The sequence below is a fragment of the Paroedura picta genome, chromosome 2 (genome assembly GCF_049243985.1).
Source record: "Paroedura picta isolate Pp20150507F chromosome 2, Ppicta_v3.0, whole genome shotgun sequence".
Classification (NCBI taxonomy): Eukaryota; Metazoa; Chordata; class Lepidosauria; order Squamata; family Gekkonidae; genus Paroedura; species Paroedura picta.
The window spans coordinates 133,653,337-133,676,454 of NC_135370.1; the positions used below are offsets into that span (position 1 = coordinate 133,653,337).

The 23,118-nt window shown below is 42.4% G+C and overlaps 2 protein-coding genes across 12 annotated transcripts; one reads left to right on the forward strand and one right to left on the reverse strand.

Annotated features, from left to right (window-relative positions):
- Positions 1-384: 384 nt before the first annotated feature.
- LOC143830406 (protein-L-isoaspartate(D-aspartate) O-methyltransferase-like) lies at positions 385-15,003 on the reverse strand. Of its 8 annotated transcripts, none has more exons than XM_077322881.1 (10): positions 14,803-15,003; positions 13,337-13,403; positions 10,080-10,221; positions 8,467-8,571; positions 8,138-8,169; positions 7,061-7,165; positions 6,376-6,496; positions 3,952-4,037; positions 2,946-3,115; positions 385-849 (listed from the first exon to the last, which is right to left on the reverse strand). In XM_077322881.1, exons 3-10 carry the CDS (start codon positions 10,189-10,191, stop codon positions 837-839), a joined length of 744 nt encoding a protein of 247 aa, XP_077178996.1. In that variant the 5' UTR covers positions 10,192-10,221; positions 13,337-13,403; positions 14,803-15,003; the 3' UTR covers positions 385-836. The 8 variants fall into 8 exon arrangements, with proteins under 8 accessions (XP_077178996.1, XP_077178998.1, XP_077178995.1 ...); XM_077322883.1 differs by lacking the exon at positions 14,803-15,003 and adding an exon at positions 14,187-14,769; XM_077322880.1 differs by lacking the exon at positions 14,803-15,003 and adding an exon at positions 14,084-14,223.
- Positions 14,184-20,342, forward strand: CCDC32 (coiled-coil domain containing 32). 4 transcript variants are annotated; one of them, XM_077322890.1, is made up of 4 exons: positions 14,184-14,203; positions 17,128-17,383; positions 18,242-18,398; positions 19,051-20,342. In XM_077322890.1, exons 2-4 carry the CDS (start codon positions 17,140-17,142, stop codon positions 19,187-19,189), a joined length of 540 nt encoding a protein of 179 aa, XP_077179005.1. In that variant the 5' UTR covers positions 14,184-14,203; positions 17,128-17,139; the 3' UTR covers positions 19,190-20,342. The 4 variants fall into 4 exon arrangements, with proteins under 4 accessions (XP_077179005.1, XP_077179004.1, XP_077179003.1 ...); XM_077322889.1 differs by lacking the exon at positions 14,184-14,203 and adding an exon at positions 14,997-15,188; XM_077322888.1 differs by lacking the exon at positions 14,184-14,203 and adding an exon at positions 15,195-15,430.
- The last annotated feature ends 2,776 nt before the right edge of the window (positions 20,343-23,118 follow it).

The following is a 23,118-nucleotide window of genomic DNA, read 5'->3' on the forward strand; positions in this document are numbered from 1 at the left end:
TGGGCAGAGATGGAGGTGATTTTCACCAGTTATAGTTTCTTGTTCCTGACCCCCAATGTTCCCCCCTCCATGCTGTCCCTGGACAGCCCTTGCATCCCAGCATTTTAGGTTGCAAAGGGAGGGGAGAGGCAAGGAAATCATACTTTCGGCATGATATAAATAAAATACCATATACCCCTGTATAGTGATAGTACTAGCTATGTAGTCAGATCAGCAAAACTAAACTTGTGTGTAGAGTATCTCTACACCAAAAGGGAAAGATAGAAACATTGTATTTATTTGATCTCCTAAATGAAAGCTAGGTGGACATCAGTAGAGGTAAAATGGAAGACTACAGAGATCTTGATTCAGCACAACACTTCCACTCAGTGAGGAAAGGAAGCATTAAGAGCCAGGTTTAATATTTTATTAATTAAGCTGTTACAAATCCGTGTATGTCCAATATAGTACTTTTAGTAAATGGGAACATTTTCCAAGTAGCAGCTGAACAAATAAGGTGAATTTAAAATATATTAATTTAAGCTGGGTCTACCTGCATGTTTCCTTCTGCTTCTATATACAGAATTTTAAACATCTACAACAAAGGACAGCTGGATCAGTGTTTACTGTTATTTTTAAAACTTACCTAAATGTTTTGTCTCATTTCCAACTGTGTGGGATTAAAGATACTGTGTCAATTGTTAAGCTTTCTCTTTTCATTATCCAAAATTGTATTTGTGAGAGTATCAAGGGGGTATAAAAGAGGTTTATTTATTTGTATATGCAGCATGTAATTGCCTGTTCCAAGCACGGTTCACAGGCTTTCCCAGAGATCCTTTACAAATGATTTAATTTGTTTAAATTTCATCCCTAGAGAAAGAGAGACAATGGAATATTATTATCATACCTTTTCTAAACTCTGGTATTTGCGCTTGCTGTTAAGAATATTCCCAAAGCTGAAGCTACATAGTACAATTCCTTTGTACTATAAACAATTAGCACAATCCTGTGCATAAATTTTCCAATTTTAGCCCTTGGAACTAAATTATTACAGTGTAATAAAAGACTGCAACCTTATTTTAAAAGAAGTACTGCTGGAAGCAAACAATATCTACGGTATATTATGTTTATTTTATTTCTTACTCTGTTCTATTAACATGGACAGTTTTCAGCAGCAAGAACCCAAATGTTTGTCTAATTTCTGTTTTTAGACTGAGGGGTTCATACATCAGCCTTCATTTTACTTTTCTCAGTATAGAATTATGGTGAGATTCTATCTGGGCAGAGAAGGAAGCAATTTTCACCAGTTCTCTTTTCTTGTTCCTGACTCCCCCTCCCCCCTTCATGCTGTTCATGGACACTCCTTGCCTCCAGCATTTTCGGTTGCAAAGGGTGGGGAGAGACAAGGAAGTCATACTCTGCTCCCATCTGTGGCAATGTGCTTGTGGTTTGGGCACAGTTTATATGGGTAAATCTTAGCTCTGTCTTCTAAATAAATCATTTATCATGTACATCAGGATACCTGTTTTCTCCCTGTTAATTTCATGCCATGCATACTCATATCCCTATCTGTTCCTCAACTAAGACAGAACTTCTAGTTACGTTGTCTGCATGTGAACTGTGATGTGGTGTATGTGTGTGAGAGAGACAATGAACAAACAAGGATTGTTAGGGGGAGCCCTCCTCAGAGGTCTGCAAAATGTAACCATAGTTAACGAAGACACATGGATCTGCCGTATACTGAATCGGAACCTTGGTTAATCAAAACCAGTAAATTGACCAGCTGCAGTTTTCCAAGATCTCAGGCAGGGAACATTCACATCACTTGCTACCACATCCGTTCAACTAGAGAATCTGGGGATTGAACCTGGATCCTTCTGCATACCAATCTGTTGTCCTACCACTGAGCCACAGCCCTGTTGCCATCCCATAGTGAGGGAAAGGGTTGTCTCCCATAGCACATGTGACCTCTGAAAGCCTTCCAAATACCTACAAAGTACACCACGAGTCCAGGAACAAGTTCTCGTACCAACTATTTCCTCAGTTCCAACTATACCAAGCTTTGTGTGTATTACCTTCATGCCAGAGGATCTACTACTTAGGAGAGGATTATGCCCATATTGGTATACCTATGAAAGTTTCCCCAATATCTGCAAGTTGGGCTGAAGGTACTGTGGACTCATGCATCAACGTTGTTGAATTACTGGCCTCTCTGAATACATCCAAAATTCTTATTTCATCTACATTCTAATATACACTTTATTCTCATCTGCCCAGTTATATATTACTCTGAAGTAGTACTGTAGTTTGTTAGCCTCTAAATCATGATACATAGTCCCCAAGACTTGGTGTTCCCATTTTCCTGAGAACAAGAGCTAAATATTAACAGTGATTTTCCCTTTTACAGTACCTGCTTACTACATCTGAGGCTGCAGGAATAACCATTTCAAGAACTATTTACACCACAGGAGTTGCACTGCCCAAAAGTGTTATGTGAAATTATGGAGCCTTGGTGCAGGATGTACATCTGTTATATAATCCATGCACAGCCTGCCTGCCTGCAGGTTTATTTAGAAGAAAAGCCCATTAAATATAGTGGGGCTTACTTCCAGATGTGCACAGGATCACAGGACAATAGATCAGCTATCCTATCCTACTTCAGAGCTGTTGCGAGGGATAAAGTGGAATCATTGATGTACAGGGGTCCTGAACTCATTGGAAGAAGCATGACATATCCATGTGGAATAAGAAACTTAAGGCATGAGCTTCTTTTCTGGGGTTCCCAAGGCACTTCCCTGACTCTTGAAAGAACTTTTATAGTAGCTGCATTGCACACAAGTCTCCTTGCTTTCCCTAGTAAAGGAAGAAGCGATTGGGGATTTTCTTTTCGCGACTATGATGTAACAATAGGAAAAATGAACTTTCCCAACTGCCTTGCAAAAGAGAAGGGCTAATTAAAATTTTACCGAGGCCACTGTTTCTCCTTATCTGTCAGAGGAACGTATATTACATTCATCAGTTGCTTCTCCACAATTTGTCCATTTTTAGTTTTGTCATACTGCATCATAACCTGGTTTCCACCCTCAGGCCCTACTGGCAAAATTAGTCGTCCTCCAGGTTTCAGCTCATTCAGCAACTGGTAAAAAAGAAACAGCATCAATCAGATGAACAGGACATGAAATGGAAACTGAGAAAGCCAACATTGGACATGAGGTCCATAGCAAGTGCATCAGAAAGTATTTGTTTCTAATCCTCTGAGAATGCCAACTTCTCATCTACTTGTAACCCAAACTGGGATGAAACTACTAGTTTATCACTCCTATATCAATTTAAAAACCCCATAATTCTATCTGTTTTGCTTCCTATTTCTGAACTGGCTATTCTATTTCAGTGAAAGGTTTTATAACTAGGTATTCCCAAAGGGAATGCCCAACAAAACAAATACTCCGTATCAATTAAACACTATCTCAGCAAAATTATTCCTTATAGAAAATAGGTCTAATGTCCTCAAACCACTAGGTCAATTATGCTATGTTCTATTCACAAAACAAGGGACATGTTGCCATTAAACTGTCTTTCCAAAAAATTACAAATAGCTGCCAAATTTCCAAAGCAATTCTATTTTTTGAAGTAGCCTATGAGAATCTGGGGAATCTAGTTAAATAGTATCTCACAATATTTTGATTATTATTTTATCTAGGTTCAATATAGCTTAATTCTGACAAAGATGAATTCAATAAGCCTCCTAAAGTCACAGACTATTGACATTTACATGAACTTTCTGAATATATTTTCAGTTTGGCAGATAGATGCCAACAGTAAAGGATTTTATAGTGTTTTTCTTATATCTATTTGCAGAACACAAAGCGTGAAAGCTCTAGACACAAAACTTAGTAACAGATTTCATTATTAACTTCTTTGACGGATCTAGACAACATCAAGATGGAGCCTGGTTTCTTCTTTCTTTCTTACCTCGCTTGGAACTGTGGGTGCAGCTGCTCCAACATGGATGGCATCATAAGGGGCTTCTTCAGGGTACCCTTTCCTGCCATCCCCAACTGTGAAGAGAGAATTTGTAGTGAAGGTTCTTGTTCAGATGGTATCTGCTCCTAAACCATCCGTGTCTACCTTTCCTTTCTTTTGAAACCTACATGAAGCTTGTATACGGATTATGTTTGCACAAATGGGACCCATGAAATTTGTGGGGGGAAGGGTTCCGCTGCCCATTGCTGAGTCTTGGAGCCTAGTTATGGCCATGTCTGGGAGCTGCTGCAAGCCTGGAGTGGTTCCCCAGTGCCTTCTACTGCTGAACCCACGAGTGGCTCCTGGCATCTGCAGCTGTGGCAGCAGGGCCACAAATGGCTCCCCAATAGCCCACCATAGTTTTTAAGCTCCATCACACAGATAAGTAAGGAACGTCCTCTCTGCTTGTGCACAGAACACTACTTTAGGGTAGTTTTATAAAAGCAAAACCAAACTTTACTGCATACCTAGGGAATGCCCCAAATTTGCTGGAAAATCTGTTTAACCTCCATGTAGCTCTTACTGACAGATTTAGCTATCTACAGATGGGGGTCACGAATGGCTACTAGAAGATAGCCATTAGAAGAGTATTGTAAGAGGGAGTGGCCTAAAACACCCATTAATCAATAATATAAATATAAGATTGAGGAGATCCCCACACAATATGGTAGCCATACTGGGGGATATTTCGCTCTTCAATAGTTTCTTCTTGGCTAAATGGGACTAGGAAAGCAAATAGTAAAAGGAAGAAATACAGAGAGAAAAGCTAAAAGGATTTTAGATCCCCAGTATCTAGTTATCACTTCTAGATATTTGACTACGAAGAAGCAATTCTCTGGACAGTTACTTTTGTAATAAACCTTCTAAGCAAGCTGTCAGGATTTGGCTTTAAATTGAGTTTTAAAAGCTGATTAAAAAGGACATCTTGCATGAGCACTGCCAACTTTATATCCAAGGATATATTCCACATAACTCCCCCTTATTATTTTTAGAATTTGATCCTGATTTAGTAGATTTAAAATCTCTACTCTGCTACAGAAATTTTAACATTTAACTTAGAAGTGGTGAATTGGGAAACAGCTGATGTAGGAATATGAGAATTACAAATCTCTGCCTTGTACAACAGAATTATTTATTTATTTTATTTATATTTATATATCGCCCTCCCCTGAAGGCTCAGGGCGGTTTACAGGGAACAGGAAACAGGTACAGAAAACATAAGGAAACACATGTGACAACAGCAATAACAATACAGCAATAATAACTCCAACATGATAACAGCAGTAATAATAAGATAGAACTGCAAAGGAGCCTCAGATCAACTCTTACTGGGACCCAGTGCGTTAGGCAGATTAGTGGCGGTCATAATAGGAGGCGGGGGATTAATTAGGCATCGTTGATTCCATATATCTGCCAGCTAGGACCATTTGATTTCCCAGCTCCTAATTTAACTTTCACAATTAACACCACACTCCAAACACCTTTCCACATCTTGATATAGTTCTAATTCTACTTAATTTCAACAGCATTTTCAAAGTCAGAATGTTACTCAAATGTCAGGTGAGCCTGTTTACAACAGAAAATCTCCATAAAGTACATTCGCAAAAAGTTGCAATAATTTATCACATGCCATTTGCCTCTCTACATTTTTTCTGATAGCACAACCACTTATTTAATTTAACAATATATAATTAAGCAATATATAAATGTTTACCATAACAAATATGTTTCTTTGGAGCACTGCAGGCCTTTAGCAAGTTGCCGGTTTGAAAATGCACAGCTATCACATCATTTAGCAGAGTCAGACACAGAAGAACATGTCTGTCAAACTCCCAAACCTTCACCTGCTGCTTAGACACCAGGGGAACACAATCTCACATACTCACTTAAAGGCTTGCTGAAACAAACACACAATAAATGGTCTTCCTCAATTTTCTAAAAATAAAAAAGAGAAACCTGAGAACTTTCCATATGATGGAGTTCTGGGGCAAAGTTTCTGCTATACCAAAGCTGTAGTTCTTTGTCATCACTATTCTGAGTCCCCTCAGATGACTGCATTTTTTGAGGAGGAGACTTGTAGCTCTCCAAGATAAATGGTGCGGGTCTTATCTGAAGGAGTGTGCATGCATGCAAAAACTTATACTTTGAATAAAACTTTGTTGGGCTTCGAGGTACCACTGGACTCAAACTCTGTTCTGGTGTAGGGCTGTTTTGTCATAAAAGCTGATATTGGTGACAGTAAAGCAACCTAGTTCTCATGTGGTAATCAAATGCACTTCAGCGTTGCTCTTGGACAAGTTTACACCAATGGAGAAGGGTAAATGGATCCCAGTAGAAGGAATTTGTACCACCGCTACAATCCAAAGAGCTCACCTAGAAGTTTCACACGTCCAGAGCTAAGCAAAGTTGGGTCGTCCTCTCTGACATTTCTCATGGATTCATGAACCAGCTGTTCAATGTGTTCAATTCCCACGGCTTTCCCTGTGGGACCCATCTGTAAGGGGAATGATATGTGTTTCAAGCTATGTTGTAGCTACAAATTAAAGAACTGGACATTTACATGCAACGTCTTTATCCAGTTGCCAAATAACAAATGGATAAACAACTAGCCTCTGTGGATTGTGTTAGGTAATGTCCAGGGTAGGGAAAGGACATTTCCAAGAGTTTCTAGAGACTACTATGTGTACATTATTTAACACTGAAAAACTTGATTTAACGGATCATAACACTCTCATTTAATTTATTCCATCAGTTTGGCTCAAGGGAACATTCCACTAGACCAGGGGTAGTCAAACTGCGGCCCTCCAGGTGTCCATGGACTACAATTCCCAGGAGCCCTTGCCAGCATTTGCCAGCAAATGCTGGCAAGGGCTCCTGGGAATTGTAGTCCATGGGCATTTGGAGGGCCGCAGTTTGACTACCCCTGCACTAGACATTAAGAGCTTCTAATACATATGTCATACTTCGGTGTCCCACAAGCAGATCCCTCATGAACCTCGTTTAAAAACAGGTGTCTGCTTTTCGCCAGATTCCCAAGAAATTAAGACATTTTACTTACCATCCTTGCAAAGCATGCTGTGAGGTATCCACTTCCTGAGCCCACATCCAGTGCTTTTGCTCCTTCCACTAACTGATCCTTCAATAACTCAAGAGCATGAGCATGCTGTAGAAACAAGCAATATTTCATAATCTCCAGTATACAGAAATTTATCCTACAATCCCTGTGCCCAGGGCCAATAAAAGGGTATGGTTAAGTAGTAGAAGAGTTGATTCTTATATGCCACTTTTCTCTACCAGAAGGATTCTCAAAGCGGCTTACAATCTCTTTCCTTTTCCTCACCCCACAACAGACACATAATATAAGCAAAAATGTAGAAAGTATACAGTTTAGGCAGGCAAATCCGATAGAATTACATAGTTCCTGGATGATCTTGCATGATTTTGAAGACAAATGGCATAAGCATGGTTAGGGTTAGGGATCACATGTCCTGCCCAGTTTAATGATTGGCATTCCCTGACTCTCAGGAAACAGCGTATTATTGCTCTTTGAGGCAAATAAAAGCAGCTGCAAGTTGCATAATTTTGAGCATACATGAGATAAGGGAGTTAGTTTTGTATTGTAGTATTCTTACATCTAGACTTTGCTTCTGTTCCACCAAATTGTAGGTATGTGCACGTTTTATATAAATCTGTACACACAAATTGATAAATTTGACACCAACAGATACCAACAACCATTTCAGCTAAAAAAATCTTCCAGCTCAAGATACTAGAATATTAATTTAACAAGAGGTACAATGCACCTGCGTGGCACATGAGTACATTTAAATGGTGCCTAACACATATAACAGCTTTACAATGCTTCTAAGAAATGGGAAGGACCATATTTCAGTGGCAGAACACATGGCTTGTGTGCAGAAGGTCTCAGCTTCCATTTCTACTGAAGTGGAAGAGAACTGAGTCCCAACAGAATTGCTGTTATCAGAGCAGACAGCACAAAGCTAATTGGGCAAATGATCAGATGTAGCACAAGACATTTTCATTTGTTCCAGTACTTTTGATTTCCCTCTGCTAAATACAATTAGTGCTCATTTGTCCTCAAGTGCAATTTAACTCATGAGAAAGTAGGCCTTACCATGTGAGGTGCACTGATTGTAGCCTTGTACCCTGAAAGAAACATTATCTTCATGTCAAGACTTTATAGTAACTTGAGGATTTTCTATGGAATTGAATGGTTATAATCAGCAAAAAATCCCCTTCCCTCTTTTTCCTAGGCAATTCAAAGATTTCCTGCTCTGTCTCCTATAACGCTAGCAGAATATTTGCTCTATCCACAAAAACTTTCCAGAATCCATTTCTGCAGTCAAAGCTGAACTCTCTCTAGAAGTTTCAAGAAGATAAAACTCACCTTTTGTGAAGTGTAACATTCTTTATTAACTTGTAATTATCTATGACATTTCTTACCAATGGACTGAGGAGAGTCCATATATGGAAAATACTTGATGTAGTGTGCTCGATCTGTGGCCAGTAATACATCATGGACTCGCTGAGACTTAATCACACCATTTTCTACAAAAGAGTGGATAGGAAATAAATAAAACAGATAATCCTGCATACATTCATGTGAGTCCAAACACACAAAATCAGATTGTAATTTTGATAATCTTGCAACAGCCTTATTTGGGCTACTGGCCGGACCTCAGTTGAATAAAGAAATATGTTGTGTCATTAGTTTTATGTGAAATTAACACTGACCAATCGATTCAAGGAAGTTGGTTTTTACAAACCATAGTATATGACAAAGTGCCAAATAAAAGAAGCCAGTTTTTACTTCAGAAGTAGTAGTTGGGTCAGGTCTGTGGAACTCTCCATGAAGACTGCTGGAGAAAAGTATCAATTTACCAAGATTTAGCTTGTATAACAACTAATGCTGTGTTCCCCCAGGTGCCCTCCACATATGACAGCCCACTCTAGGGGGGAAAACCGTGCAATTGGTCCTCTCCAGATACCTTTAAGCAACAGAAACTGTACACCGAAAGAGCCCACAGAAAAGAAGCTTCCATGCCAAGGGGGTCTCGGTTTCCAGTCAAGAAATTATAAGCGGATGGATGAGCAGATACAGAAAAGGCTGCAGCTAGCCACTCTGGTTTCTTTTTACAGTAGCGCCTGCTGTCATCGAAGCAACAGAGACATGAACATGCTCACATTTCACATTGCTAGAGAGAAGAGTGCCAGCATACTGACCACTGATGTATTTCAAGGGGAATAAAACAAAAGGAATGTAGAAGAAATTGCTCTCTGCACCAGCTGTAGTGGAGCTCTGCCACTTCATCCACTCCATGGACAGACATATTTTCCTATACTAGATACTTGGCTGTCTTGCTCAGGTAATTCCTTACTTACAGAATTCATAAGCATGAATCCAAAGTAATTAGAAAGACATGTCCAATTATGTTTTTTTTTACTTTATTTATGTGCCACCTTTCTCTCACTTAGGGACCCAAAGCAGCTTAGCTTTTCTCTCCATTTCATCCTCACAACAATCAGGTTAGGCTGAGTGAACACACAGATGACCCAAGGTTACTTCCATGGCAAAATAAGGATTCAAACCTGGGACTCCAAGGTCCTAATCTGATGTTGTAACCAGTATACCACACTGGCTCTCCATAGCAGCCCCATACAGATATCTACATTTCAGAAAGTTAACTGAGACAACACCTTTCCTTGGATGACACAGGCTAATCCATTCTCATCAGATATTGGGAGCTAGGTAGGGGTCAGCCCTGGTTAGTATTTGAATGGGAGACCACTGAGGAAATCTAAGGTGCTAGACAGAGGCAGGCAATGGCAAACCACCTCTGCTCAACTCTGCCTTGAAAATCCTGTGGAGTCACCATGTCGGCTACAACCTGACAGCACCTTCCACCACCACAGAGGCAACATCATCACTAAGAATAAATCAGCATGTGTTAGACAAATTCATTCAGGGTAACGCAGATGTTTTTAAAAGTTCCCCACATATCCAGTCATTTCAGCCAGCAAATGAACCTGGGATGCAGGCAGCTGCCTGTACTCACTGTAAAGATTGTTGATCAGTTCCACATGCGTCTTCCCAGTCGAAGTCCAGGCCATGGTTCTGGTCAGCAGTAGTCCCATCAGCAAGGTAGCAAAAGGGACCATACAGCTCATCACACAAAAATGTACAGGGGGTTCCCAGACCTGAACAGCCAGTCATGACGAAGCAAAGAGAGGGGAGAAATGTGTAAGGCAAGCTCATGTAACACTCAATAGAAACCAAATCCTCTGTAAGCAGACACAGCCAAGTTTAAGAATAGATGCAGACAAAAAAAAAGAAAACGGGAAAATATATTTACTGTCAAAGTAAAATACAGATTACTTGACATTAGTAAGACAGTGTGCCACATCATGTTGGCAAGTGTTCTTTTTGCATTACAAGTATAGTACATATCTCTCACAGCCAGACTACCCGACTCCATCTATTACATGTGGACTCGTTAGCATGATACTATTTTAAGAACTGCCAGAAATGTAAGTTACATGGTAATTTTCACAGTATACAGCTTATAAATGCAGGGAGAAAGCTGGATCAAACATCACGGACAATTTTTTACAAAATTTCGCCTCTCTATCCACTTTGACGTATTATTGCTGGTTCCTATCTCACATATCCCATTTAAGAATTGGAGAAAGGGGGAATATAAAAAGAAGTTTCAACTCCTATTCCAATCACTACTTTTTGTTCAAAATATAGGTCTTTTCAAAATAGTATAGTACTGATTTTGGCTCATGTACCCAATTTTTTTCTGAAGAAAAAAGCTGGAGATTGGAGCCCAAACTGTCTTGATACTGGTTTTCTCTGGCTGCATTCTGGCATTGTTAATTAGTTTCCTAAATTCAAGTCAATATTTTAGTTCCAAAAAGGTTTGTGAGAATCTCAGGCAAGAAGCTCTGTCTGTAGGATTGGAACACATGAAGCTGTAGCATAGAACTGGGCTGTATACAATCGATTGTTTGGTATATGTAGGATGGTAGCAAAAGGCTATCATCTACAAATATAGATTTGTAGAAATACTTGTTTGTAGACTAGAAAGTAGATTTGTTTGCTTGTCAGTCACTAGGTTTTGGATATAAGGTGATGTCTATGCATCCACTGTGTATTATTTTTTACTTAGATGGGTTCACTGTCAGGTTGACGGTGGTTTGAAAATCACTGAAGAATTAGTGGAATATGTCCATGAAAATATGGCTACTTTATGTGTTCAGACAATAATAAAGATGTCATCAATGTATTGCAGGTACAAGAGAGGTGTGAGTGGGTAGGAGTTTAGGAGATGATGTTTCAAGTTGGCCGTAAAGATGTTAGCATATTGTGCGGCCATTTGGATGCCCATAGCTGTACTATTTGACTTGAACGAATAAATTGTCAACAAATATGAAGGGGTTATGGGAGAGAACAAATAGCAAAGTTTGGTGGCAAAGTCAATTGTGTTGTCAAAAATTATATTCCTTATGGCTCATAATCCATCTTTTATGTGGGATATTGGCACACAAGGCTTCCACATCCAGTGGCTAAAATAATATTCTCTGGAGGGCTGTTCAACAGCTATACTTTCCTCATAAAATCTGAGGTGTGGTGCACATAACTAGGAGTGTTGATGACATGGGGTCTTAGAACAGAGTCCATGTATCCAGGTAACCCCCATGGTAATTGTGCCTATCCCTGAGACAATGGGGTATCCTGGTTTGTGTATTTTGGGCATAGTATGAAGGTGCCTGATCCTGTGGTGTGTTTTAAAGTAGCGATCCCCAACCTGTGGGCCACGGACCACATGTGGTCCTTCGACGCATTGGTGGTGGGCCCCGAAGGATGCCTCCCCCCCCCCGGCCCTTTACAACACACTTCAGGTGTCATTGTCTCCCATCACTCCCAGATGGGACTATCTCATTGCAGAGAAACAAGCTCAGAGTTCCCATTGATTTGTCATTGTCATGAGTTAAAATTTCCATGAAAATAAAATGTTCCTTATGTTCATTGTCTGTATCTTATTTTGAAGGGATGTTTAAACATTACCATAGCGATCAGAGAGCGTTAGGGCAATGGTTGAGAGCAGAGGAGTAAACTATCCCCCCCACCACCACCGGGCCTCAGTAAAATTGTCAAGCATTGAGTGGTCCCTGGTGATAAAAAGGTTGGGGACCACTGTTTTAAAGGGTTTGTTCCTGAATGTGCAAGGGTAATTATTTTATAATCTTGTTTAGTTCTTTGTTGTATTCCTGTGTGGGATCTGAGAAGAGTTGTTTGTAAAAAGCAGTATTTGAAAGTTGTCATTGAGCCTCCTAGATATAGTCTCTATTCATGATGACAATGACTCCGTCTTTGTCTATCTGGATTGTTCCTGAGACTGTCTATGGCCTTCCTTTCAGCATAATTGAGATTCTGTTGTTGATCACATTGGTTTGGATTCTATGGCAGAAGCATTCAATGTAGGGATCCAGTGTGGTATTGCAAACATCAGGAGGGGTCTATATGGAGTCTCTTCTTAATAGCATTGTTTTGAGGGCTGTTGGTGGTCAGTATCTTATTCATTGGTGGGTTGGAGAGATGGCAGCTACTCTACAGTAGATGTGATGGTATATTGTGAAAATGCTACCAATTCTTTCTTGTCCTGTTCTTGGGTAAGTTGAAAGTATTCCTTCACGCACAGACAGCACAAAAAAGGCTCTATGTATACATAAACCCTCTACTTATATGTAATGGTTGGTGACATCTGCTTCAGTGTATCTGAAGAAGTGTGTATACAAACTGAAAGTTCATATCCAGAATAAAACTTTGTTGGTTTTAAAGTTACCACCAGACTTGTTCTTTGTCCTGCTATTTCAGACCAACAGTTACCAACCTGAATGTATCTTGAATGGCATCAAGTTCATTCCACTGCTACATTTTGAATGATAGAATTGTTATACTTCTAGAACATGCCCTAATTCCTATTACAAACACTTTATGATACTGTAGTAAGAATATAAGATCCTTGCTGAATCAGACCAGTGGTCTATTTAGTCCAGCATCCTTGTTTGCACAGTGGCCAAGCAGTTGCCTCGGAGGGCTAATGAAGCACAGAGACCAAGACCTTCCTGATCTTGCCTCCCACCACAGGCTTTCAGAGTTTATATAGTCTCTGAACATGGAGGTTCCCTTTTGGGCACTACCATTGATGGGCCTCTCCTCTATGAATCTGATTAATTCCCTTTTAGAGCTGCCTACCCTCTTGGCCATTACTACCTCCATTCACTGTTAATTCCATAGCTTACTTACTCATTGAGTAAATAAAGGTTTCTTCTCCTCTGCCCTGTACCTACTGCCCATGAACTTCATTCAGGATCTATTATGGAGAGAGAGAAAAAGTTCCTTCTATCCACTTCCCGCATCATTTTACAAACCTCTAGCATTTTACCCCCAATCCTGCTTTATTTTCCTAACCTAAACAATTCCAACCTCTTCAGCCTTTCCTCGTCAGAAAGATGCTCCAAGCCCTTCGGTTGCCCTCTTGTACACTTTCTACACCTTTTTGAGACAGTAACCACATCTGTGCACAGTATTCCAAAAGAGGCTGCACCCTGGCTCTGTACAATACCTGCCACTGCGGTATTTCATGTTTTAGTCTCAATCCCTTTCGTAAGAAACCCCAACAAGGAATTTGCCTTTTTCGCTCCTGCTGCTCCGGGGACACCAACCTCTTTCTTCTGGGCCTACACATTCATGTCCAGCACATGCCAAGCAGATCACTTGAAGGGTCAGGACCTGCCTTTGCACGAGATGATAAGCCTGATGCAGACAAGGCCCTGGAAGTTGGATGGTTCACCCGCCTCCTTTCCCTTGCCCCAGGTGACCCCCTTCTCTGCAAAAGAAGCCAACCACCAAACGAGGTCCTGGCGACAGCAAGCGGCAGAAGAGAGAGCTGCCGTCAAACAGCCAAACCCACTCGCCCTCCCAGGAAAGGTCCCTGCCCCAGACCGCCACTTCTAGACAACCCCCCAGCGAAGAACGGCACACCGGACTGACCTGCGCAGCCGCAGAAACCCTCCTGTCCTCACATTAGGGCAGCTGCTGTAGAGGCTCAGAACAGGAAAGGGGCGGGAGAAGAGAGAGCCCCACCGTCACTTACGCAAAAGGGCAAGACAGGTAGGTTCTGCCAGGCAACAAGATGGCGTAGGTAACTACACAAACCCGCCTCGCCCGCTTTTCTGAAAACGTATAAACAAGCAAAAGGAGATGTCTGGACCGCTCTCTTTTCCGGTTCCGATTAGAATCATTCTCCGCCTGCCCCCCCCCCCAATGCGGGGCAAGAAGGGTGGAAATCCACCAGTGGGAAAGTGCGAGCACAGCAGGCAGCCCCTTTTCGTCTCAGCGCTTTGAAGGCGTCGCTCACGTCCTCCCAAAACTCTGTTTCGACTTTAAAGATCCATGTTGGAAGTTTTGTTTATAAAAGGCTGTGGGGGGCAGAGATTCAACGCTTGTGGTTTCCCCCTATCTCGATGAGGCGGTGCCCTGGTTGAATTTCTGCTCGTCCTTAAAAACACGGGGCAGAGACCCTGCCTCGGTTAGCTTCTACCGCATCCTTAAGTTGCAATAGAGATCCGCAGAAGAGGTCTTCCTCGCGACTACTTCATCTGGGAAATGTCTGTCTGGTATACAACATTTTAAAGTCTGGGATCTGCCACGGAAAACATTCAGCTTTGACTAGGTTCTTTTGGGTGCGCGCGCGCGAGTGTGTTTTAAACCTTAGATGGCGCGATTATTTCGAAGCCCTGCAACGAACGCCACTCTCCGCTTCTGCCCGCGTTATTTGAGACCGTGACATTAATCCCGATGCGCTTTCACGCGGTTTGCCCCGCATATGGAGAGATGCGTCAACTGCGGCTGGAAACCGGACGTAGTTCCGGGCTCGCGGCCCCCTCGTTACGTCGTCGAATCCCTTGAATCCCAGAAGCACAAGCGGCGATTGCTTCTTGCGGCCTCCCGTCGCCTGCGGCTGCCGCGTGTCCCCGCTCCGTTATCCGATTGGTCTGTTTAGGAGAACCCGCCCACCGGCCTCGGGCGGCTGAGAGCGCGCCGTTTTGCCGAGGAGCCAAAGCGGGGGAGGGGCAGAGCGGACGCCGCGTTCCAGGTAGGGGCGGGGCCGGGGCCGGGAGAGCCCCCCTTGCCCGGGCTCTTGCTGTGGCCCGTCCGTGCCCGCGTGCTGCTGCTGCTGGGGCCCCTGCCTGCAGGGCCGAGATCTCCGAGCCCCCCGTCGCCCTCGGTGGGGCTGCGGCTGCGGCAGAGGGCCGCGGAAGAGTTGTCTTGGGCTCAGCCAGATCTGGTAAGGGACCCCCGGGGCGCGCTGCCTCTGTGGTTGTCTCCTGCCAGCAGGTGAAGCTTGATGGGTTTTACCTCGCATGCGCTCTCTGACCATCTGTTTTGTGTATGGGCTTTGTTTAATGGTTGTTTTTAATGAATGTTTTACTGTGTGTTCCAAAAGCTTACTTGAACCTTTTTTTATGGCTGTTTTGGGGTACTTAGGTTGGGTGGACATACTATAACTAAGAAAAGCAATTGCCAGTCGGGAATACATGATTGACCACCGGATGTAAGGGGCAGCACAATTTATTATTTATTTGTTTATGTTTATTATATTTATATACCGCCCTCCCCAGAGGCTCAGGGCAGTTTACATAAAATGTAGAAAACAATGCAAGAAACAATCCATAACATATAGATAACCATAACATTAATACTATCAACGCTGTTAATTATAACAATGATAACAGTGCACACAGGTCCAGGCGCCGAACACATTGATGGATTTCTGGGAGGGAGGGAGCAGGGGCCCTGCAGATTTGCTCATTCATATATCCCAGACATCAGGCGTTTAAGCTGGAGTCTCTCATTTACAAACCAAACACGCAATGCCATATTGTCGGTCCTGTTATTATAATGTCATGACCCTGTGTGTCGGTTAAACTGGTGATTGCCTGCTCCTGTGTGTACCTTGTACCGGCTGCACCTTCTCTGCCTTGGCAAGGGTGTCCTGGTTGTTGGAATGTTGTTATGGAATAGTCTCCCTGAGAAGGCACTATCAATCCCTGCTTGCTTTCTCCAAAGATTTGTAAAAAGGGCCTATTGGAGGGAGCTTTATTTTTGGGTGTTTGAGTGTGTGGACATATTGTGTACTGTATGTTGCTGGTACTATTGGTATCCTCTTATTGTAGCTTTGTGGCAGTTTTTCTTAGCCACCTTTGAGTCTCCAGAGAAAGCCAAGGTATAAACTTGGTAATCAATAAAATGTTTTAAATGTTGAGAAGTTGCAAAGTATATTTAATGCTTTGTCCTTTCTCCATAATAATGGGATAGTGATTGCTCTGCAGTTTGCACATGGTTTGTCTGGGATGTGTATCAGACTTGCTGTATTTATACTGGAACTAGTAATCAAGCCCGCTGTATCTAAATACAGTGGACGCTAGACCAGGGAGCCCCCGGCAGTCGTGCGGAGCGCGGCTGCCGGGGGCTCCGTTTGTCGGGGGCCCCCGGCAGCCGTGGTCCGCGCGGCTGCCAGGGGTTCCCTTTGCGGGCGGCCTGAAGCGGCGAGAGGCGCTTTGCGCCTCTCGCCGCGTCAGGCCGCCGGGCAGGGAGCCCCCGGCAGTCTAATAGACTTTAAAGTCTAATAGACTTTAAGTGTTAGTTTTAGTTTCTACTATCATTTCTAAAGTGTGCGTTTAAAGAGGAAACTCTACGAAGTTATAGAGGTCAGCTGTGTACATACTGATCGTAGGCATGTTCACTCAGAAGCAGGCATTTGAAATTTTGGGCAAATTTGGAATCCAGTGAGGTTTTCTTGGTCTGACAGGAAGAAAAACTTTCAGCACCCGCCCAAGTGTAAAACACAATTCTGTTTTTTTTGTTTGTTTCAAGTCCTTGAATTTTTCCCCAGGCTATTTAAGAAGTTAAACTTTTGATCAAAACCTGAGAACTAAAAATGTCCCAGCTTCTCCTTTTTGTGTGTTTAGGGCGGAAGAATATGTGAACTGTTGTGCAATAAAGGTCCTAAGCCATCTTATTTTTCCTCCCAGGGTTTCTCCATCATGATCATGATTGAAAGTGTCGACTCAATAGTCAGTATCTCCAGCCAGGACCTTTGGGCTGAAATCTGTTCATCTCTTCCACATCCAGACCTGAATGAAGACTCAAGCAATGCATTTGCAGATTCTTTTACAGATTCTTACTTGGACATAGAAAGCCAGAACGCAATAATGGATACCTCTTTCCAGGCAAACTTGAAGCCCTGGGCACCTCTAAAAGACTCAGAGGTCTATTTGGCATCTTTGGGTTAGTGTATCTCTTTGACTGTTGAGATCTCTGCAGTTAGTGCTTGATCTTTCAGGGAAGCATGTTGCATGTAATGATTAAAGTAGCCTACAAATGAAAGAAATTATTGTATGTATGTCCTTGATACCTAACAAGATATAAAACTGAAAACAAAGGCTGTATTTTAAAACCCATTTTCTCAAGGTCAGTTTTAGGTTGGTCTACCAGAGGAGGACGTGGACTACAAAAGTAATTAGCATTGTTTATCTTGCAGTTATTAATCTCTATCTCAAAAATGCATTTTGGATATTTTTGATACTTAAAAATAAAATGTATAGTCTTTTTTTTTAATTGAAAGAGTAAAGTTATCTTTTCACTTCCCTCCAGACTTGACAGAAACACCATGTGTGTGAAAGAAAGAGAATGTTCAGGCTATTCAGTTTTATTTGATTTGTTCCTTGATAAAATCCTGAAGCGTCTATGAGAGCATTCTATCCAGTATCTTGAGTTAAGAGGGAGAAATGCAATTTATCTTGTCTGTCTAGTCAGGAAACAGGAAAAATGTCGTAGCAGTTTGAATTTCCAAAAATAGAACATGGAGATTTTCATGATTTTGCTCTGCATGGAATAGCATCAGTTGATTCTTTCCTGGGTGTCCTTGGGCTCGCCGCAGCACTAATAAAGCTGCTCTGACTGAGCAGTAATATCAGGGCTCTCTCAGCCTCACCTCCCTCACAAGGGTGTCTATTGTGGGGAGAGGAAAGCTGTTTTGGGACTCCTTTTGGTAGACAAAAGCGGCATATAAGAACCAACTCTTCTTTTAGTCAGCCTCCTTTCCCCATTCTGTTCTAATAAAGCACTTTTCCCTTCTGTCTCTAGAGAGAAGATTGATGAGAATAAAGGGTTTGTCTCAGGAGGTGACGTCCAAGGATATGCTGCATACCCTTGCTCAAGCCAAGAAGGAATGCTGGGACAGGTTTATGCAGGAGAAGTCTGAATCGGACTTTTATTTGGATGGAATGGAACCTGATGAAAGGTATAGCAGCTAAGGTCTAATTCAGGCTTTCCCAACCAAGGTTTTGTGACGGCCCTGGAAGGGTTTTGCCCATTGGGTGGGAGTTGATTATTTTTAATATATTTTTAATTTTTAAATAAAATTATATGGATATGACCATATAACGCAGTAGTCCGCAGCCTTTTTTAGGCTGCAGACTGGTGGCTGTGGGAGGGCGATCCAGCGGCCACGTATGCACGGCTGGTCCGCGCATGTGCATTCACGCCATGCGCAGCTGCAAGCGCACACGCGGAGCAGTTTCGCACATGCATGGCAGGTCTGCACGTGCCCGTTAGCGCCATGTACGGCCGGAAACGCACATGCGCGGCACTTCTGCAAAACTGCCATTTGTGGGTGTTGCAGTTGCACATCGGTGTTTGTGGCCACACATGGTGCAAACGCGCATGCGCCCGCGCTTCCCTCTCCCCCCCTCCCGCAAAAAAAAGCTTGCTGGTCCGCAAGCTAAATTTTTTAAAACTAATATAATTAACTGATGACACATTGCTTACTTGTCAGTATAGTTTTCCTTCACCTCCAGATGATGGAAGGTGGTAAAATAAACCCTGATGGCCTGGTCATGCTATTCCCCTATGGCTGTCCAGCATTTTGACGTGACTCTTTTTCTTTCTTGCAGCACTTTGGAACACTTGAAACGCTGGCTGCAGCCCGATAAAGTGGCCGTCAGCACTGAGGAAATCCAGTATCTGATTCCCCTGGAAGCCCGTCTAGAGAAGCAGGAGACTGAAGAAGAGGCTGTGGCTGCAGAACAGTGAAATGCATTCTGGCCTCACCTCATGTCGGGGGCTGGCAGAGCTGGTATTTAAAAGAGCATGAGGCAGGAAGTGCCAAAGCTTTGTTAAACTGGGCTGGGGTTTTTTGCCTCTGCACTTCCTCCTCTCTTACAGCAGCTCTTCCAGGGTGACGTGTCCCAGAATTATAGTCTTAACATAATTTACTGAGGCCCCACTGAAGCAGAAAGACAGTGGAGTAGCTTCAGCTTGGCTAACATGAACTGGAGCAGGATGTGCGAGTTAAGAGATCATTCCCTTGTATTATCTCCCCCAGCTTTCCGGGGTCTGTGTTCTCAGAACAGCTTACTCTGTTGTTAAAGGACTGACATTCCCACGGGTTCCTTGTATAACTTTTCCATAAACGTAATGTGCTCTGTGTCAGCAGTCCCCAGCCCTGCCATGAAATGTGTAAAAGACTGCATTTTGAGACTCCTGCATATGCTGTGCTATCCTAAACAGAGTTATATCTTTCTAAGCCCAGTGACTTCCATGGACCTCAAAAGGTGCAGCTCATCTTAGGACTGAACAACTAAAAACATGCTTGACATTCCTTTCATGGCAACATGCCATTCCCTAATAATCATTCATAAGGCTGTTATTCCTCAGTATTTGCAGTCATGTGCGTCTTTCTCCAAACACTGTTATTTGTTTCCGTTTCTTAACCAAAATGGTGCCTGAATCTTTTCTTCTGAGGGGTGAAAAACAGATGGGGGAGATCAGTGTTGAGCAGACCCACTTCTGTTACTTTGTTTTTTGAAAACTAAATGTCCATATTGCTCTCTGTTGTGTAGGTTCTGCCTTAGAGATATGAGAAGCAAAAGAAGCCCTTTCCAGAATGAAGATTTCTCATGGCTAAGCCATTGTGACTTTACATGATCATTTTAATAGAACTTTGAATTTAAAACTGTTCAGGAGTTGAATTTTCTTTGAACTATCATTTGTATTATGTCGGTATTTGATATATTCTCTGTCCAGAAATCTGTTTGTAGCCAATGTGTTCACAATTTTCTTCTTATTCAGCCTCTGTTTCTATCATTGCAAAGAGTGAAAGCCAGTGAATTCTGTAGCAATTCTGGAAAAGCTTTATTTAGTCATGAAGCTGAATAAGACAGTGAATAAAATATGCTTATTGAAATACGTGATTCCAACTTATCTCATGCTTTTCCTTTTTTCAGTTTCTGAGAGGTTCTGCTTTTTTTAACTGAAGTTGTTGGAGATTGTAGCCCATCGAAGTAGACAAAGCATCTTAATACCTGGGAAACTTACATCGTATTTTTTCATTTAATGTCATGTTTAGCACAACTCTTTCTCCTGCTTCGATATGTGTGGCTAATGAACTGCATACTTTGCGGTTGTACTGGTGGCACATGACTATAATTGGTTTGTATGTATAATTAGATTTTTAAAAGATATCTTGTTACTTTTGTCTGTCTAGCAAAATATGTTTGCGTAGGAGCAATCACTTGTTTAAAGGAAGCGAGTAAAATGGTCACAAATCTGAAATTGAGGAATCTCAGGATAACTGACATTAAATGCCCCTGACTGGTATGTAGGACCATGGGTCAGTGGTGGAGCATCTGCTTAGCATGCAGACGGCCTCAAGTTCGGTCCCTGGCATCTCCAGTTAAAAGGGTTACGGTGTGGACAGTACCATCAAGATGTAGCCAACGTATGGCTTGGTTTTCAAAGCGAGAGGGCCAGCCCTGCTCACTATGAACCAGGATCTTTTCTGGCTAATTACCGTTAATTCACATCCTATCAAGGGAATATGGGAAGTGAGGAAGTTTTGACCTGGTGGACATTGCTTACCTATTTAGTAGGAATTTATGAATAAGCTCCTACTTAAGGCTCTCAAATCAGAGCTTCTCAATTCCCACAGCTGCTCTGAATTGTCAGTGTATTCATCTCCTGTTTCCTGGTTGTTAGTCCATTACCAATCCATAAGTATTCAGCTTTAGATGCTGTGACTATTAAGATTACTCAGGAAGGTTTGTTGGCAGACTTTGTTAAAGGCTTATTGGAAAAAATATTTGATCACTCACTGATTCCATCCCATACCTGTTGACATTATCAAGAGGTTAGTAAGTCAGGACCTCTTGTTGCAGCATCCATCCCACATCCTCCTGAGCAAGCCTTATTTCCTGTTAAAAACAACATCCACTAGGTACTGAGTCATGCACACCTCAGGGGAGAGAGCTGCTGCCACTGCGAGCTATAGGTACAGATATCATGTGGGGTGGAGAGAGAGTGGGCCTCCTCTTTGTTCTGCCTCGCTATGCAAAGATGCCCTTGAATGAGTAGCAGGTGTATCTTGGCCTCCGGATCTCTGGGTTAGTGTTCCCCACAAGCAACTCACAGCTGCTGAGTGGAAGAAGACTGTGGGTTTCCTAGACTCTAGCATGACTTTGCCTCCCAGTCTGGTTTCTCCTAACATCCTCATCAGGCCTCTGAGCCCCTGAGTCCACTAGACCTCCCTTTGCTTTCTGCTGCCTGGTTTTCTTACCACTTTATGGATGACTTTCACAAATCCTAGTCATGGATTTTTTCCCCTCTGTCTTGTACTCTTTTCTTTGATTAGACCTTCTACCTGGCTGTAGGCTTGGCTGTTCAGTCCTGATCTTGTTTCCAGTTCTTCATAGTTCATTATTAGTGCATCCACTTTTTGTCAGTCCAACTCTCTCCTACCACTGTCTTTCTCTTGTCTGTCTTGAAAATGTGCTCCACTCCTCTGCCAGGCACTGGCCCTTCATTCTGGGACATGTGCTTTACTTCCTGTGTCCTTATGGTGCCTGAGGCCTAGTAATGGGAGTGAAGGTGTTTTGTTTGCTTCAGGGACTTGGACTGTGTCTGCCATGGACTGTGTCTGTCTACCTCCCAGTGGAAATGTGCACATCAAGAGCTGTGTTGAAGAAGAAGAAGAGTTGGTTCTTATTTGCTGCTTTTCTCTATCCAAAGGAGTCTCAAAGCAGCTTATAATCGCCTTCCCATTCCTCTCCCCACAACAGACACCCTGAGAGGGAGGTGAGGCTGAGAGAGCCCTGATATCACTGCTCAGTCAGAACAGCTTTATCAGTGCCATGGGGAGCCCAAGATCACCCAGCTGGCTGCATGTGGGGAGCGCGGAACCAAACCCGTCATGCCAGATTAGAAGTCCGCACTCCTAACTACTACACCTAGTTCGTCCTCTACGTCAAGATGGCTCTGTTGACTCCAGTTTGTGTGGATACACTTCACACTTGCAAAGTTCCTGCAATTCATTAATCTTTTCAGTTTTTGTTCCCCCCTTTTCTTTGTTTGAGAAAGGAGCCAGTTCATAGGCAGGAAATACAATATTTGAATAAAAACGGTGTATCAAATGCATAATTTCCTTTTGCTTAGGTTGATTAAGGGAGGGGGAATAATGGACTTGGACAATCCAGGAAGGGAAAGAAAAATATTCCATTTAGGCACATTTACTTCGGCCAATCATGGAAATCATTTTAAATCACATGGCGTGATCTGCTGCCAAATCCGCTCTTTTCCTCCCAGGGTGGAAAAATATGTTAACTGAACAAAGTTTGAGTTCAGTGGCACTTTTAAGACCAAAGTTGTATTCAAGGTTTACATTTCTGTGTGCATATCTGATGAAGTGTACATGCATGTGGAAGCTCGCACTTTTGATAGTCTTAAAGGTGCCTCTGGACTCAAACATTTTTTGCTGCTTCAGGCCAACACAGCTGTCCACCTGAATCTATATACGCTAACTCAGAAAGGGGACATCACAAAGGCACTTCAGATTTGAAATCCTTCAAGAATTAAAGCATGAGCTGGCATGACTAAATAGCAATAGTATGTTTCTCCTTTGGAATAATACTTCCTAGTTGGTAGACTTCGTTTGCAGATATAACAATTAGCCCCTGTCATGCCAGTCT